Genomic DNA, 16,236 nt, shown 5'->3' on the forward strand with positions numbered 1-16,236 from the left:
ATGCAGACATCTTCTGTATAATACAGTATAACTGACAAACACTTGTGCTCTAACCCTTAGGTGTTCCTGTTGCCACTGGCACTGGTACCTTAATCATCACTCTACTGGACGTGAACGACAACCCGCCCTCTGTTTATCCAACCGTAGCAAAGTTCTGCGAGGATTCGAAAGATCTCAATGTAGCTCTCTTGGGAGCAACAGACAAAGATCTCCACCCAAATGCAGATCCATTCAAATTTCAGTTGGGCAAGCAACCTGGAATTGAGAAAACCTGGAAGGTCACTCAAGTAAACAGTAAGAGACTTTTGTTTTGATTTCTGACCAGGTTGTTAAGGAGTATGTCAGTATGATGGCGTGATGTTCCAAACCTCTGATGATGTGCAGTACCGAGCAATAGGATGTAAGTTGATGCCTGCAATTCTTGACACGCTTTCTTATTTTGACAACAACTTCATGAAGAGATATAGAGCAGAGGCCAGGCACCTCCTCAAAAAGACGGAGAAAAATCAATACTCTAGCGACCCTTAGCCACTCTCCTACAGTCCCTATCGGTTTGGTCAAGCACAGGTGAACTGTTTACTTTTTAGGCCAAGCAATAAGTCTTGGCACTGAAAGGGGAACAGACCTAGCATAAGAACACTAGAAATGTTGTTAAACTACATTTTTCTATCACTTATATAAAACTTCCATCATCATTATTGTAAAGTCTGTAGGTTGTGCAGTAAATAACTTCAGAGACTTTAGAAGTACAAACAAAACAGGTCTTTACTATTCAGAGGTCTGGGCGATTTCTGCCCTAGTTAACGTATCACAACCCTTATATACTGGTGTGGTCACTATCGGTATTACAGTATACATGAGCCAATAAATAGTGCCACCCTGAAGTAGTGCTCTTAAAGGCGAACGGTCACATTCTATAGTTCCCTTAAAGGTAAACGGTTACATACACAACACTCCTCCCTTCCTAGCTTATTACTTACAGAATCCCGTTAAACATACAATCTTCAATTTTATATAAACAGGTTGCAGATATACTCTCGATGGAGTCAACGTCATATAACAATTTACAGATATACTCTCGATGGAGTCAATGTCATATAACTTCATGTTTAACATAACATAATAACATATATAACTTCATGTCAAAACAAATCACAGATTCAGTCTCTGTGGAAAACAGTTCATAGATTCAGTCTCTGTGGTGTAGTCGGTTCACATTGCTGGAGTGACTCATTCAATAGTCCTTCCATGGGTTTAACAGTTTGAACTTCCGAACTGAATTGGCTCCGTTCGGAGGGACCACGTGTGTGATCTGGTCGAGGTAATCATGGTTCAGATGGGTCATCTTCTGTTTCGACTTTTCCTTTTCTGCTTCTTGGAGACTCTCTGGGCTCCACTGTCAGCTGCCAGCTGCATGCGCAGTTCCTCCTTCTCTTCCTCCTTTTTCCGTAGTAGAGCCCCCTTCTCCCGATGTTCCGCAGACTTTCGGTGCTCCTCCATGATTTCTGTATGGTGGGAGTCGAAGTTACAAGTTGGGCAGGACAGGACATAGTAATATTCGGAGTCGTCCTGAGCTAGGCCAGCGAGAGGGTCTTCTATGTCCTCCCTACCCAGCTGGACGTCAGCCAGCTTTTGTTCCAAATCCAGACATCTTTCCTGAAGAGACTTCTTCACGTGTTCCGCTTCCTCTAACTTTTTCTGGGCTTTCAGCAAGTTGTTTACTAATGACCTCATTTGTGATTTTAATACTTCAACTTCCTTTGGAGATTGATTGATCGGACTATTCAATCCCTCTACCGGAGCAGTTGTTTCAGCGTTCTGTTGTTCAACCTTGACATGAGTCAGCGTACTTTTGGTATCTAAGGGTTGCTCTGCTGCCATCTTCTCAGTCTGTGTTGCAACCTCGGCTATTTCAATAACTTTTGAGAGCTCCAAACCCTTCTCCTCTGACGATTTAAGCTCATGTTCATGGCCCATTCTTACGGTCTCTGTGTTTCTTACAGTTCCCTTTTCTTCCACTGAAAAGATTTCCAGTTGCATCTGTTCTTCAAGTCGTTGGACCTCGGCCATTGCCGCTTCATATTTATTTTGTGTTTCCTTTAATAATTTAACGAGTTCTTGGACATCCTGTATTCCCTGTTCTGGTATGTCTTCCACCACTAATTTTTTTCCTATGGATTGAATCCCTAACGATGAGTCAGCCTTGGCCTGAAGCTCATCAAACATTTCCTGCAGACTTTGTAATTCTTGCTTATGGTCAACCTTTAGTCGTTCATGTTCTTTCACTAACACGAGCTTTTCGGAAGTTGCCAAGTTAACCCCTTCCAGGATTGTAGTCCGAGCCTGTTCATACTGTTCTTTCAACTCGTTACACTCTGCTTGCAACAAGTCGTAGAGGTGAACTGGAATACCATCCTGACTTCCTGAAGATTCCTCTTCCTTTGGATCGTTCTGTGTATATTCTAGTTCCTGAACAGCCTCAGGGAGATGTGATTGGTACTTGGCCACGATGGCTCTATGGTCGCTCTCTGCTTGAGCGAGCTGTCTCTGTTGTCTTTCCAGGGACTCCCATTCGGTGTCCCAGAACTTTTTCACCTTTTCCATCTCTTGTAGGAGACGGGCACTCAACTGTTCTAATTGTCGTTGTACTTTGACATAACGTTGAGTTCTAGCCCGGTGTTCCTCCGTAATGCATCTGTCTGTAGCTTGAACAGACTCAGAATTCTCTGTCTTTATGCACGCCATCGATTTCCCAACCTTAGTCCGTGAGTTCATGTTAATCTTGTTTTTCATACATAAGCTGGACTTATCGTCTTCCGGCTCGGAGTCTGAGCTGCTTGTCTGCACCGAGTCCTCACTCGTCATTGCTTGTCGGTAGTGCCATTCCATGTCTATTTTCTTGATCCACTCCCATCCCAGAAGTGGTGGTCCTCCCTCAGGTAGTACGTACAGATACATTCGTGGGTGTTCTTTACCCCTATCTCTCACCTTGACTCGTATTTTTCCCAGGGGGTATACATGATGCCCCGTGTATGTCTGTAATACGAATTTGGTATTTCTTAAGGGTATGTGAGAGAATAGCCGGTGATAGTCCTTTTGGTTGATGACGGATACAGCTGATCCCGTGTCCAGCTCCATTCGTACTTGGACTCCCGCTATTTTTAGTGTGACCCAGATCAACTGTAGATCAGTTACTTTACCCACATGGTGGATTCTCAGACTATCCAGCTCCTGGCTGTTTGGGTCTGAGTCTGAATTTTGTTCGTCTGAACTCTTTTCAGCCACCTGATGCACCTTGTTGTACTTTCCTTGTGGTGGTGGCTTCCTTTGCTTGTTGGTCTTCTTTCCGGACCTGCATACCTTCGCGATGTGACCCAGTTTGCCACATTTCCTGCACTCTTGGTTCTTAAACCAGCACTGATTCTGGTCGTGCGTTGTCTTTCCACAACGGTAGCATTTGGGAGTGCTTGTTGTAATTTGGTCCACCCCGAGTGCCGCCGCCTTTAGCTGCATTTCCGCCGTCCCTTTCGCTGCAGCTTCGTGCGATGAAGCTATGAGGACAGCCCTGTCCAGTGTGAGGTCGTTTTCTTCCAGAAGTCGCTTCTGCGTTCCTTCTTTGGCCAAGCCGCATACGAACTTGTCCCGCAGCGCCTCTGTCAAATTCCCTCCAAACTGGCAGTATTTCGCTAGCTTACGCAGTTCGACTAAGTATTCCGCATTGCTTTCATCTTGCCTCTGGGTTCTGGCGTAAAATTTAAATCGTTCAGCCAGCATCAACGGTGTGGGGTTCAAGTGATCCTTCAACACTGTTACGATCTCTTCGAAGGTCTGGTCCACTGGTTTAACTGGTGCTATTAGATGTTTCAAAAGCCCGTATGTTTTTGCTCCCATCGAATTTAACAAAGTTATTGCCTTGTTGTCATCCTCAATTTCGTTGGCTACGCAATATATTTCTATGCGTTCCACATACGTGGCCCAGTCTTCTATTTCTGCATTAAAGTCATTAATATTTCCTCGCTTAGGCATCTTCTTCTCTCTTCTTGAGAACACACCAGCCTTTCTGAAAAATCTTATTATTTTCTGAAATTCTTAATAATTTCCAAGATGGCGGTTTCCCGCTTCTTCCTTCTTCTTCAGCGGTTTTCCCCGAAAAATGGCGGCTTTCCCGCGCTTCTCGCTCTCCCCGCCCACTTCAATGGCGGTTTTCCCGCGCTTGGCGGTCTTCACCCGGTCCCCCGACGCCGTCTGTCAGCCCGAGTGCGGTCCTTATCTATAATGCGATCGCTGGATCGCAAAGCGGCTGCCGGCCCTTATCTGTAGATCCGATCGCTCTCGCGGCTCTCGGCCCTTATCTGGAGATGCGATCGCTGGCTTGCAACGCCTCCCGCTCGGCTCTGGCTCCCCCGCTCGCGCGGCTCTCGGCTCTGACACTCCCGCGCCTACTCGCAGGCTCAGCGCTTCGTGGCAGCGGTTGCTGCACGGCTTCTCACATTGCCCGCGGTCCGGCTGTCACCCGACGCCGTTGGACCCGAATGCTTTGCCCTTCTCCTCCAAATACTTCTACCCCGTTTTTTTTTTAAATTTATTTGTTTTAACTACTCACAGTCTCTTCGGCCGCCTTGTTTTAGGCTGATTGGCTCGCTCAAGATGTGGTAGCAGGGTAATCTGTGCCTGTTGCTGCCGCAGCTTTGCTGTTAATCTTCCAGCTTCCAGTAAGTACTATACTTTTAGTAGACGGAGCCTCGTGTTTTCTTTTTGAAGCTCTCTGCTACTGGTTAGTCTTGCCGCAGGGTACGATCGGACTCGTCGCCACTGTAAAGTCTGTAGGTTGTGCAGTAAATAACTTCAGAGACTTTAGAAGTACAAACAAAACAGGTCTTTACTATTCAGAGGTCTGGGCGATTTCTGCCCTAGTTAACGTATCACAACCCTTATATACTGGTGTGGTCACTATCGGTATTACAGTATACATGAGCCAATAAATAGTGCCACCCTGAAGTAGTGCTCTTAAAGGCGAACGGTCACATTCTATAGTTCCCTTAAAGGTAAACGGTTACATACACAACAATTATAATAATGACAAAGGGCACTTTTGGTTGTTTCTTTTCAGGCATGAAGAGATTTTCCAAACTGCCCTCAAGGCAGTAGTCATTCAGGTGATGTAGCACCGTAGTGAGGAATGGAGATTTTTTTTTTGTTTCTGACAAGTATAAACAGCATGAAGTGCACTTTTACCTAGGTCATTGATCAGATGCAATGCATCAGTCCATTGCTCCCCTTATGTTATGACAAATTCAGTAAAACAACTTGTCATGTAATTCTGGGGGTAATTTTAACCCCCAAAAATGGTGAGTTTGAGTGGGGTGAGAGTTTTTAAATGTTAACATTTCTAACCCGTACCCAACCGGCCGCGAACCCGCCTACTTCCAGTTTTAACGGAGGCAGGACAGGGGGGGTCGGGTGACCAATCCGCTCTCAGGAGGCTGTGTGTCTTCATTTTAACAGGCTTTTTGTTTTTAACTCATGTCAGCCGGGTTTCCCGGGAAACCCAGCAAGCAAAAGGAGGTGAGAAGGGCTGGATCCATGAGGTAAGTGCCATTACAGCACTGCTTGTGGGCTAGGAGGAGAAGGAGTATTTCCTTCCAGTCCAACAAGCTGCCCTGTAAATCCACCCCCGCTGTGATCTGTTTGATCCCCTCCATCTCCACAATCTCGGACCCCCACCGCCCCGGACTATCTCCCCCCGTGACCACCATCTCGTCCCTCCATCGACCACGCTCTGCCAATGTGTCAATCAGGCTGGCTGTCAGGTGGGAAACCTGGAGTAAAAAATACTGCAGGGCTTTTGGGGAAACCCGCACTTCCGGATTTCCATCTATAACTCCTGCCACCCCCGCTCCCAACGAGCGGCTTGATAAATATCGGGGCCTCTATTTCCGATATGGATTTTCAGAGTGAAATTATCAAAATAGAGCCAAATTCTGATAAACAATGACTAGTTGGCCAAAGAATTGCCATACTAGAATTAACATTGTGCTTTGTTGGAATTTTTAGAAACAGCAGGTGGAAATAGTAAATTTGAAAAACTTTGCCTCATAGCCCAAACAAAAGATATGACAAGAACTGAACAAAAGCCTTGCACAAAACTACTCAGAATTCTAAAATGATGTTTCTAGGCGAATTTAAGTAGGTTCTGTAGACTGACTCTTATTTAACACTGACTAAGAAAAATGAATAATTAAACATGTTATGCTTAAATCAGGGAGTAAAGGGGAAGTAGTTTGGTAGATCAAGATATTTGCCTGAGTCAGGATTATCCTTGGCTCAAGTTTGTCTTTTCTAAATAAACCAGTAAGGAGACACTGTGTTGCCCCAGGTCATCAAGCAAAGGGGCCACAACTAATAAAGAACTAAATCATAAAAAAAAGGAAACTTATAAACTTAAATAATGTTATTACCGATGTTGACTATGCACTCCAGTCCCTGCCATGCCCATTGGTCGTGGAAGGCCTCACGTGTACCAACGGACACCACGTGCTCCTTCTATGTGGGCTACTCAGGCGCGGACAAGACAGCGGAAGAGAGGCAGGCAGCCAGAGCGACCACCCCCACGGGCCACGTCCAGCCTGGACCTGTAGGTGGCCAGCTTGGATAGGCCCTGGAGCAGACCCACGAGGAGGTCCTCCATCCTCAAGTATGTGTTCATCTGGAGTTGACGATATTGCTAATTGATGATCAATCGGCACCAATCGTCCCAGAGTTGGGAAGCAGGGCAAAGATAAATACTGATAATATGAAAAAAAAAACTGTGAGGAAATACTGTAGATACAGAAGCCATGTTGAATGTCCCTGATGAATCCTTTTCCACCTTCTCCATCTAAGTGATCATATAGAGTATCTCATGATCACTTTTGAGCATCTTACCTATAACTAGTGAAACTAATGGGTCTATAGTTCTTTGGTACTGCCTTGTCACCCTTTTCAAAATTTGGAATTTTTTGAGCATTCTTCCAATCCAAGGAAACAATCCCTGTCTCTAGCGAGTGGTTTAAGATATGGGCAAGGGGCTTGCAAAGCAGATGACCCATTTCTTTTAAGGACCCTTGTTTGGATGTCATCTGGGCCAGCAGCCTGATCAATTTTGAGCATCCTTATTCTATCTTCAGATGATATCTTCAGCTACAATAAAGTTTACTTTTGATCTATGCTGTCAGGCAACAGGGATGTCAGTGCACTGATCCTTCCTGCACGTCTGGAAGAACAAACTGCAGATAGTCAGAGGTCAACAGTTGTGTAAATGCTACAGACCTTGGTTCTTATCTCAGGCACACCTGGGATGAGAGGTGGAGTTGCTCCTTATACACTGCTGTTAATGGCTGTTATTTCCAGCATTTTTTTTCTGAAGTTCTCAGTCAGCTGCCTAGGCCCTAAGCTCTGGAATTCCCTCCCTAAACCTCTCTGTCTCTCTACCTCTCTTTCCTCCTTTAAGATGCTCCTTAAAACCTACCTCTTTGACCAAGCTGTTGGTCACCTGTCCTAATGTCTCCTTATGTGGCTCGGTGTCAAACTTTGTTTGATAACGCTCCTGTGAAGCGCCTTGGGACGTTTTACTATGTTAAAGGTGTTATATAAATACATGTTGTTGTTGTTGTTGTACTTCAATATTTTCAATTTTGTTGTCAATAGTACAATGTATTACTAATAGTTGAGCATCTTCTTCAAGAGTAAAGACTGATATGAAGTAATCATTTAATACCTCTGTCATGCGCTGGGAGCTCATGCAAATCTATCTTTGGGAATCTTTCACTTTTGCTATCCAGTGTCAAGCTTCAAGCATTTCCAGGATAGATATATCTCCCTAGTTTTCTAACATATTCCACTCCGACCTATCTTCCCTCCCAAACTTTCTCTTCTTACTTTGGACTGTTGTGCATCCCTCCCTTCATCACACCATTGGCAGCTGTGCTTTCAACCATCTATGTTCCAGTCTTGGAATTCCATCCCTAAATGCCTCCCCCGCATCTCACCTTCTTCCTTAAAGACTCCCCTTAAAACCTACCTCTTTGACCAGGCTTTTGTTACATCTTCAAATCTTCCCTCCTTTGGCTCAGCATCTGTTTTCCTCACTCAGCGCAAAGTGCCTTGGAATGTTTTTCTATATTAAGCGAGCTATATAAATGTTCCCTTTACTCTGCCCCAGCAATGGAAGAAGATTTCATCTCTGCCCTCTGGCTAACAAAATCCTTCTAAAATAATTGATAATTTCACAATACCTCCTCCCACAGTCCAAAGATGTGCAGGTTAGGTTGATTGGCTATGATAAATTGACCCTTAGTGTTAGGGGGATTAAATACGTGGGGTTACGGGGATAGGGTGGGATATGTGTCGGTGCAGGCTCGATGGGCCGAAATGGCCTCTATCTGCACTGTGGGGTTTCTGTGATTCTGTGATTCTGTGTCTTGGCTTCAGGATCTGAAGGAGTCTTTGCTGCAGCACTGCCAATTTCTTCAATTTCCTTATGACCTGTCTGAATGAGATTGCCAAAATTATTGCCAATTTGGATTTAGATTTTGGTGGTTTTCTGCTGTTGGCTCATATGGAGTACAACTGTGTTGAGGCAGTTCAAATGAATTTCTTGTACTTTCAAACTTGGCCTACTCCTGCTCCTAATTCTTATGTTCTTGTGTAAAACGAACACAAGGACAGACACCTATCAAGTCTTGACCTTTTCTATTGAAACTCTCTGCCTTTTTTTGGTGAAGAAACATCAACAACACATGTTTCTCTCTGGTTTACTGTAAGAGCACGACCTAATAACACAAATTCAGTTCAGTATGATAGGTGTGGAATCTGTATCACTTAAAAAAAAAAAGCCTTCACTCTTTGCAAAAGACCGTAAAAAGTGCAGGGACATTTTCTCCCTGGTGAATGTACAACAACAACTTCTCCGTGAGTCTCTAGTATATGCCTGATTGAGGACAAATTGAGTTTCTGGACCACAGGAGCTAATTTTCTGTAACTTTTTCACATTTATTATAAAAAAGGCTCATTAGACAGAATAAAATGACACCTCTGAGGTTTTCATAAGAACATAAGAAAAAGGAACAGGCCATATGATCCCTGGAGCCTGCTCTGCCAGTCAGTGAGATCATGGCTGATCTTCGACCTCAACTCCACTATCCCACCCTATTCCCATATCCCTCGAGTCCGTTAGAGTCCAAAAATCGATCTATCTCAACCTTTAATATACTCAATGACTGAGCATCCACAGCTTGCTGGGGTAGAGAATTCCAAAGATTCACAACCCTCTGAGTGTAGAAATTTCTCCACATCTCAGTCCTAAATGACTGACCCCTTATCCTGAGACTATGCCCCCTAGTTCTAGATTCTCCAGCCAATGGAAACAGCCATCGAACCCTGTCAAGCCCTCTCAGAATCTTATATGTTTCAATGAGATTCCCTCTCATTCCTCTAAACACCAGAGAGTATAGGCCCATTCTACTCACTCTCTCCTCATAGGACAGCCCTCTCATCACAGGAATCAATCTAGTGAACTTTTGTTGCCCCCCTCCCAAGGCAAGTATATCCTTCATTAGTTACGGAGACCAAAACTGTACACAGTACTTCAGGTGTGGTCTCACCAAAACCCTGTACAATTGCAGCAAGACTTCCTTACTCTTGTACTCCAAGCCCCTTGCAATAAAGGCCAACATACCATTTGCCGACCGAATTGCTTGCTGTACCTGCATGTTAACTTTCTGTGTTTCGTGTACCTAGATTCCTATTTGGCAGGTACTTGAAAAGTTAATTTCTTTTGAGATTTGTGATCCCAATAATTGAACATTTATGTGCTGAATTAATTACATTTCTTTAGTGTCAGCAAATTAAAGGGGTCATTTTGACTTTGGATGATTGTGCCAAATGCGCGATAATTGGCTCTGCCACCCGTTAAACACCTCCCGTGGAAAAATGTTCCATTTATCAGCATTGATATCTCTCACCTTAATGAAGAAGGAAAGGTTACAGTTATATATTGGGAACAAAATTCATGTTATTGTTTTGTTCTTCTAGGCACCCATGCTCAACTCAGCCTCCTGCATACGCTGAAAAGAGCAAACTACAATTTGCCAATTGTAGTGACAGATGGCGGAACGCCCCCACTGACCAACAGTACAGATGTTCTAGTGCAAGTCTGCTCCTGCAAGAAGAACAAAATGGACTGCAGCACAGCCAACTCTCTCCACATCAGCATCACCCTCCTCTTGGTCTCTCTCATCACATTGTTCTGTGAGTTTTCTTAAATAGTTTTTTTTCTCATGGTGATTTCTATTAACTAGCATCATTCATTGTTGTTTCCACATATTTCGATTGCATTTTGGATTTGTTATGGGTCAGTTCTATATACTAATCATACATAATGTAACATAGCTATGAACTCTGACGATGTTCCCCATAGCTCAATTAATAATTTAAAATCTGAGATCGTAGATTTTCGCTAGACAAGGGTATAAAAGAATATGGAGCCATGGCAGGTGGATAGAGTTCAGATACAGTTCTCAGAATGCTGTAACAGGCTCAAGGGGCTGAATGGCCTACTCCTGCTCCTAAGTTCCTCATAAATTTGTTTTAACATTATAGCTGTCATCCTCCTAAATGTTTATTTCTGTGACGTGTCAGCTAAATTGTGGTAGTTATTAATTTTTAATATGAATGGGTAAATGTGAAATTTCATAGGTCAGGCATAATTAGGGTTAAAATGTACAACAAGGCATGTATTTCTGTATTTCAACATGTACATCAAGTCTCTAGAGAGGGCATCTTAGGCTTGACATTATGGTTGGTGATATCTAATGAATGCTTAATGCATTCCTATGACATTCCTCTATCTACTAGAGGTGTTAGTCCATTTATTTTAAACAAGCTAAAGCCTCTGTTAAAAAAGTGGACAGAGAAATGTAAAATTGACACATTAAATGTTCATCTGCTTATATTCTAATATAGTAGGCTCTCGGTTCAGACTGTAATGTATGTCTGATTAAATTGGAAATCGGAGAAAACAATTCCTGCTTGATTTTTTAAGAAATTATTTTTATTTTTATCTTGATCTTTATTTTAGTTTGTCTCTAGTTTTCTGATTTTGTGATCGACAAAAACTACCTTCAATACACAGAAATCATTGCTTTGTTAAATTCAAAGTTCTGGTGTCGAGACAAACTGGCAGAGGCTTGTGATCTATTTGAGAGGACTTTTACAGGTTCAAAAGGGGAAACAGTATCTGCTTTTGAGCAATTCTGGTTAATAACCATCAAAATCTTATACCCACCAATACTTTGAAAACCCATGCCTGCAATGTCCGAGGGTTCTGCAGTGGAAGATCGCTGAAGCTGCGGAGAAATTGCAGAAGCATCCAAAAATCCTCCATTCACACTGTTTCTCTGAGTTTTCTGCCAATCTTCTGCTGAAGTTACGGTGGGAAATCAAGAGAAGCTGGTAGAAATTCTTGCCCTTTGTGTCTGCAATAGTGTATGTGTACACCAGTGTGTCTGTAATACTGTATTGAACGTGTAATTTTGCTGATTAGTCTATACTGACCACATGACACCATTGTCTCTCAAATGTCCACAAGAACACATAATGCAGCCATTTTATTCTACTTTATATTTACAGATTCTATTTTTAGCATTTTCCCCTCATTTTAATTTAGTTTTTCTGAGTCTCAACCCCAAACTCCTTCAAGCTCCTCCAAGCATGGCTACACACTGAGGTCCGGGTCTGTTCAGCCTTTATATCCATCCCAACCCTCTCTGCCCTTGCAACCTTATTCGAGCCAACACTAATCTCATCTGGCCTCTTCCCAGTCATCTGACCCTAAATTGCATTTTCCTATCACCCGACCCGAAATTGCATGTGCTTTAGCAACCAGTCACCCTGCTATTGCTTCTTACTCCAGCCCAATTTCTGTTTCTCACAACCTGCTTCCACTTTTCTCAACACTGGTTATCCATGAGCAACATAATGAGAGAGATATGCTAGCTAGCTTAAAATTTAATACAGTTTTAAGTGTGTCACAAATATGAACTTAGTAAAGTATTAAACCTGACTGTAATCAAACACTGATAACCTTAAAAAAACTATAATATTAAATATTCTTGCCATTCCATTCCACAATAATTGTATCACAATAAATACTCGAAAATATTGCAGAGATACGGGGAAAGAGCGGGGGAGTGGGATTAACTGGATTGCTCTTCGAAAGAGCCGGCGCAGACTCGATGGGTTGAATGGCCTCCTTCTGTGCTGTACTAGTCTATGATTCTCTAATTGGTTTTACAATATAAGCTCTACCACAATTGAATAGACTATGGTAGATAATGTCGACCTCATTAAGGTCCAGTAAATTAATAATATCTGGATTTACCATCCAACTCCTTAATTAATCCTATGCTATTCCTCCTCTACCTCTGTGCTTAGATGTGACTGGGAATGGACTATACATTTCTCTGTGGTTTCTGATGCCACTGTCACTTTGTGATCATCCCACAGAACATGGATACACAATGGGTCAAGGAGAGAGTGTGTTAATTATTTGTCTATGGTTTGACACCTTCAAAAGGCCCATTCAAGAACTCTTTAAATTACTCACATCGTTTTGGTCACTGCTGCAGCTCAGTCTGCATCTGCTCCTTTAAGAGAAATGTTTTCAGTTTCATTCCTTGTGTTTTTCATTTTATTATGAGAGGCATTTAGCATCGTCAGAGGAAACCATCCCCAGTGTAAATGGAGTGCACTGCAGAACCATTTCATGATCGCTACGCAGCAAAATTTATATTTCCCCTCCCAGTATTAGATGACAATTTTGTTGTAGCTATATGACATATCCATGCATATACAAAGGTTCTGCTCCCGCTCAGGTAACCATGTTGCAATTTCCTTCAGTAAAAATTTGGATAGTTGGACTAGGCGCAGAAAATAAGCCCCTGAATATCGTGCACATTCAAAATAAACTTAAAATAGCATAGCAAAAATTCAACACAGATATCTATCATATTCAAGGAGAGAAGTCTACAGGCTTTTTTTTGAAAAAATGTTTTCTTTACTGAGCTTTGTACTGTATTGAGGCTGACTCTGAACTGGTGTTACTTGATTGAAAACTTTTAAAGGACAAAGTCAGAGGCATTTGAGTAACATTAGCTTGTCCACGCCTCTCCTGACTGTTTTATAATAGTTCCTTAGCAATATTTCTATCAGGAAAATGAAAATTACAATTCTACTAGACAGGAACAACCGTTCCAAACTATGGGGGTGATTTTCTCAATGGGGAGCTTTTGGAGGCGGGACTCCCACTTGTCGGGTTTCAGTCCCACCTCTATTAACTTCTGGCCAACCCACGCTATTTTCCCTTGATTGACCTTGTTAAGCCCGCCCAGCGGGCTTAGCAGACCAATTAAGGGAAAGCCAGTTGCTGAGAGCGTCAACGTATGACGTTTCATCTGTCAAAAAATTTTGACCAATGAATTGTCATCGCTTGACAGCTCTGTGAAGCTGTGACATTCTCTATAGTTTGATGAGTTCTTGAATTCAAGACCACGTCAAACTACTTTCTTTTGCAGAAATGAGATGGTTGTTGCATCTGAGAATGCAACGGCCATCTGTCATCTGCAACGTGGAGGTCCGAGACTCTTCGCGTACAAACCGACTGAAGCCTGCAGGAAGAAACAAAGGTAAGTACACTTTTACTAACACTTTGTACTTACCTCAGATATTCACCTCTCCACACTTGCACCCATCACTTACCTTCACAGCACACTTTTGTACACCCCCCCCCTCCCCCGACCCCCGCAGACCCAGTACTCGCCTCGGTGACCTGGTGGGTTTCGGAGCCTTCGGGAAGCCCGCACTTGCGAGGGCAAAAAGGGGATAATCCTATTTTCTGCCTGTTAACTACCTGTTAACAGGCAGTTAATAGGCTTTAATCCCTTCCCGCCTCCAAGCAGATGGGACCCGGCGCGGGACAGCAACCCGCCTCCTGGCAAGATGGCATGGGGGCAGCATGGCACCCGCCCCCAAATTCTGCCATTTTCCCTGCAGTCCCGCCTCCATACTATATATCTACTTTGAGAGGGCAAACTGCATTTAAGTGTTGTACCAAATCTTAAAATTGGTCCATGGTATAAGGTGATGATATTGCAAAGTATTTTTGTTTTAGTGAAAGTAATGCTGCATTTATACTGCAGCCACCAATCTGCAGTCAATAGCTCCAGTATCTGTTCCAGTCTGACTTTGATTGGAATTGTGCCATCATAAGAACGAGCTTTGTAACTGCCTGTCAGTAAGCAAGTTCAGACCTTCCCGCCAGGATGTTAAAATGTTAATGTTCTAAGAGCGTGAGTGGGAGTATCTGCACCCTCTAAACACGTAAATCGACTCCATGGAAGTTTAGAATTGTTCAGGAGGTCCGAGCGATTTCCTGAGCACGTTTAAAACCAGGAGTCACACCATCCCGGAGTTACACAATTGTACTCCATTGAGCAGTGTGACTATTCTGGAGGAGGCACTCTAAGACCCAGGCAAAGTGAGATTGCCTCCTCCAGGATGCTTGCACCACTTCCCCCGAGAGTAAGATTGAGACTCAACCCCAAAGTTAGACTGCAACACCAACATCACTGCGGGATAAATGTACACGAAAGCTACTTTTATTTTTATAAAAAAAGTGAAACTAGTGAGATCATAGGCTCTTTCTCTTGCAGATACCCAAATAAAATCCCCCAAAAACCAAATCGCTCTCCACAAGTTGGTGACAGCTGATGACTCATAATAAACATGAGACAATAATAGGAGGTATTGGTCTGTGCAGGGTAAATGAAAATAATCCTTGAAAGCAGAGATGAGGTTAATTCAAAGCACACTCTACCATGGATTTGTCAGCATTAAAAAACATTATAGGGTCACCAAAGGGACATAAATTACTGATAAAAACAAAAGCGGAAAAAGGCCAGGTTGGGTAAAACTGATAGGGAGTGAATAGATAATTCCACGATTGACGTATTTATTTCTACCTGTTAACATACAAATCACTGCCCTCACCCTCTCTGTCACTATATTTGTCTCTCTGGCATTTAATGGATTTATTGCAACAACATTAGAAATTTTGCCCAGAAGAGAACCTTGACATTTGTAGCTATCTATACTGCATGCGAGACTTGAGCAGTGTTATCACAGCATTGCATTTGGAAATGCATGTGTCATATTCATGAGTTGGAAATGGTATTAGGGGAGTTATCATGGCCATGCAGCTGAAAATTCCTGTCCATTTATGGATATATTAATTCATGATAACTGGCATGACACTGTCCCAGCACAATAATATTGTATCTCTACTGGGCCAATGTAAACATTAACTAGAATAAAGGGACTGACAACTGTTATAGCTCTTTACCAGAGATAGTTTTGAGGAAGTGTTTTGGGATGTTTGGATGGTTTACTGGCACGAACTACCTAGAGAGAATGATCGCTGCACTGGAACGGCTAGGCCTAAGGCCCACCCAATATTGGATCAGAAAATGGAGGGGGCAGAGATTGGGAAAGAAGTTGGGGCAGCAAATGGGAGGGGGAGGCAGGCGATCGGAGGGGGCCAAACGGTGGCTGGCCATGGTCTTCGGCACTGCAGTGGAGTTGGGAGGAGCACTCTTGCAACTCCCGGCTCCACATTCAGGTAAGTATTTTGTAAATAACTTTCCCATTTGGTGGCGGCCTCCAGCGCTCCCCTTAACGATGGCTGGTTGGGCCGTTTTCCTGAACGCAGCCGGCCTTCCTCATTAACCACCGGTCCTTCAACCAACTTGCTAACCATGCTTCCACATTCCCTTTAATAATGTGTGCCTTCATTTTACCAACATGCCTCCTATGCAGCATTCAATCTAATTGAATGGCAGAACAGGCTCGAGGAGCTGAATGGCCTATTCCTGTTCCTATCATCCTATATGAACCAGTGCCTTCTGAACGTCCTCATACACAACATCAACTCCATTTCATTATCGACACACTCCATTATATTCTCAAAGAGCTTGAATAAATTTGCTAGATATTACCTCTACCTTTTACAAATCTATGTTGGCTGTCCTTAATTAACCCATTCCTTTCTAGGTCAATATTAATGTTATTCTTTATTATGGCCTCTAGCAGCTCACTCCACTGACATTAGGATGACTGGTCTATAGTTACCTGGTTTATCTCTTT

General features: G+C 43.1%; 1 protein-coding gene across 2 annotated transcripts in view; it reads left to right on the plus strand.

Annotated features, from left to right (window-relative positions):
* Window positions 1–16,236, plus strand: part of cdh13 (cadherin 13, H-cadherin (heart)) — a 1,232,244-nt gene that overhangs the window by 1,201,703 nt on the left and 14,305 nt on the right. Inside the window, exons 12-13 of one of the 2 annotated variants that reach the window (XM_085991760.1) lie at window positions 61–294; window positions 10,072–11,060. In XM_085991760.1, coding sequence (XP_085847886.1) covers window positions 61–294; window positions 10,072–10,301 — 464 coding nt within the window. In that variant the 3' untranslated portion in view covers window positions 10,302–11,060. Of the gene's footprint in view, window positions 1–60; window positions 295–10,071; window positions 11,061–16,236 lie in introns of those variants that run through there. The other variant, XM_085991761.1, reaches the window with a different exon arrangement.

Source organism: Somniosus microcephalus, chromosome 6 (genome assembly GCF_052327205.1).
Source record: "Somniosus microcephalus isolate GS21.2 chromosome 6, FLI_Smic_1.0, whole genome shotgun sequence".
NCBI lineage: Eukaryota > Metazoa > Chordata > Chondrichthyes > Squaliformes > Somniosidae > Somniosus > Somniosus microcephalus.